General features: G+C 34.6%; 1 protein-coding gene across 1 annotated transcript; it reads left to right on the top strand.

Annotated features, from left to right (window-relative positions):
* Positions 1-598: 598 nt before the first annotated feature.
* Positions 599-1,232, top strand: LOC129572100 (alpha-1,4-N-acetylglucosaminyltransferase-like; the record flags this gene model as incomplete). Its single annotated transcript, XM_055452016.1, has 2 exons — positions 599-714; positions 792-1,232. Coding segments are annotated over exons 1-2 (557 nt in total), but the record flags the coding sequence as incomplete, so codon positions are not given.
* Positions 1,233-2,507: the final 1,275 nt, after the last annotated feature.

Genomic DNA, 2,507 nt, shown 5'->3' on the forward strand with positions numbered 1-2,507 from the left:
GGGACTGAATTAATACTTTGACACCGATTCTACTTTTGCCACCCATTTCAACTAATGAAGATTACCTGAACATTGAATTGTACTAGTTTTTAGGCCTGAATAAATATTGCCAATTTCTTTTTTCGATTTTATTTGTGTTTGTTCTACAAATCTGAAAATTCGCATACGCAGCTTCGTGCGAATTTAAATGGCTCCTAGTGTTAAATCGACATAAATATCTGTTCTCGCCAGATCTCCTTGTTTATATAAATCTGCGATTATTTACAGTACAGTCATGGCCCATTTTAGAATTGGGCAAAAATTAATTGAAACTATGTCGCATAATTTAATTGATTGTTTATGATAAACAATCTGAATAAATTCAGAGTTCAGCTATATAATAACTTCACCAAGCTCACACCATTAAGGTGGATTTGAATTTTGTCGGGAATTGATCAAAATGAATCTAGCCCAGCGATTGCATTTATGTAGATCCTTTACTATCGTATTGATTGGGATTTTATTGTGTTTATTCTTGTTTTTACGTGCAAGGAGTCCGTACACCGAGCGTGAGTTGAAGCAAATCGAAGCAGTGAGAAAATGTTATGAAATGAAGAAAATGGGCAAAGAAGTGAAACTTCTTGACGATATAATGACATCACCACCGAAACTTGATAGAACGATATTTTTCCAGGACACATCGTGTAAAAATGGGATCGTGTCATTTACTCCGAGGTAATCGACTGTTTGCTCGTTCGAGTAGTTTAACTAACCTCCGCATTGATTTCATTTTAATTGTTGCTTTTGTGTAGACAAGCATGTGCCATCGAATCGACTGCAATGTGGAATCCGAACCGTGATATTTTTGTATTGTTCACTTCACCTGTGGGCTTGCCTTCAAATGGACAGATCAATTCACCATTAGTGAAAGCATTGTCAACGTACTCGAACATTCAGTATCGCAACGTGGATTGGTATAAATTTTCCGTTGGTACACCAGCCGAAGAATGGGTGAAAAAAGATAAAATGCTCACAACAATACATTTCATGGGTCATTTGTCGGACTTTCTTAGGCTTTTGGCTCTCTACAAATTCGGTGGAATTCATATAGACTTGGATTTTATCGTTAAATCAACATTTGAACAGTTTCCACCCAATTTTATCGGTGCGCAAGACGATAAAGAAATACAAAATTCATTTTATGGCTTTGAATCGAGAGATGTCGGTCACAAAATTGTTGAATTGTTTCTAAGGTTGGTTAATTCTCTATTTGTGTATTTTTTTCATTGAGCATTTTCAAATATGTCAATTTTTTTAAAAACAGAAATTTCACGGAACATTACACGACCGAAGTTTGGTATGCCAACGGACCAACTTTGATGACAAATGTTCTACAGAAAATTTGTCGATCGAAATCTTTCACCAACGTGAAGCCAGAACTATGTTGGGGCTTAAAAATTTATAATCCACCCGCTTTTTATCCGATTCATCATACGCATCTGAATGATATTTTTGAAACCAATTCGAAAAAAATCGAAGAATTACTGCACAAGGTCCAGGATTCGTTTGCAGTTCATTTTCACAACTATGCCACGCATCGTCAGAAAATATTGAAATCACAACCGACAAACCTTTATCGAATATTAGCCGAGAGAAATTGTCCAAAGGTCATAGCAGCATCAGGTGATGAATTTTAAAGGAGACGGTTGAACCAAATCACTCATATTTACAGCATATTGAAAATCAGTTCAACGTACCGAACGTATTACTGATTATAACCTATATAGAACCAGATGACCAATGGGACTGAACTAATTCCTTGACATCGATTCTTCTTTTTCCACCCAACTAATGAAGATCACCTTAACATTGAATTGTACTAGATTTTAAGCCTGAATAAATATTGCCAATTTCTTTTTTCGATCTTATTTGTTTTTTCTACAAATCTAAACATTCGCATACGCAGCTTCGTGTGAATACATAATAGTATAGTATTTAATAGTTTAAAACCCTAGTGTTCATGCCATTCATAGTGTGCCCATTTCAGAATTTTGCAAATATTATTTGTACTCAACGTGCGTTGAGTGTGTTTTGAACGCGTTTAGTTTATACAGCAACGCATGCGATTTATCTGTACAAAAACAAATAAATTAAAAAGGATTGGCAATATTTATTCAGAATTAAAAACTAGTACAATCCAATGTTCAAGTGATCTTCATTAGTTGGAATGGGTGGAAAAAGAAGAAGCGATGTCAAAGCACTAGTTTAGTTCCGTTGGTCGTCTTATTCTATATATCATATTAATATAATATAATATATGTTACGATCAGTAATACGTTCGGTACGTTGAATTGGTTTTCAATGTGTTGTAAATATTTCTGATTTGGTTGGTTTTCCGATATGGTGAGATATTTGATAGATTTTACTGGACTAAGCATAGAGCTAAATACACAAATAGAGCTAAAGCCACTTGATAAGAGTCATTCAAAAATCAAATAATTTTATTCCCATTTTTTCCTTCCCTTCCA

The sequence above is a fragment of the Sitodiplosis mosellana genome, unplaced genomic scaffold (genome assembly GCF_009176505.1).
Source record: "Sitodiplosis mosellana isolate CC-2019 unplaced genomic scaffold, AAFC_SMos_1.0 Smas_scaffold_4119, whole genome shotgun sequence".
Taxonomy (NCBI): domain Eukaryota; kingdom Metazoa; phylum Arthropoda; class Insecta; order Diptera; family Cecidomyiidae; genus Sitodiplosis; species Sitodiplosis mosellana.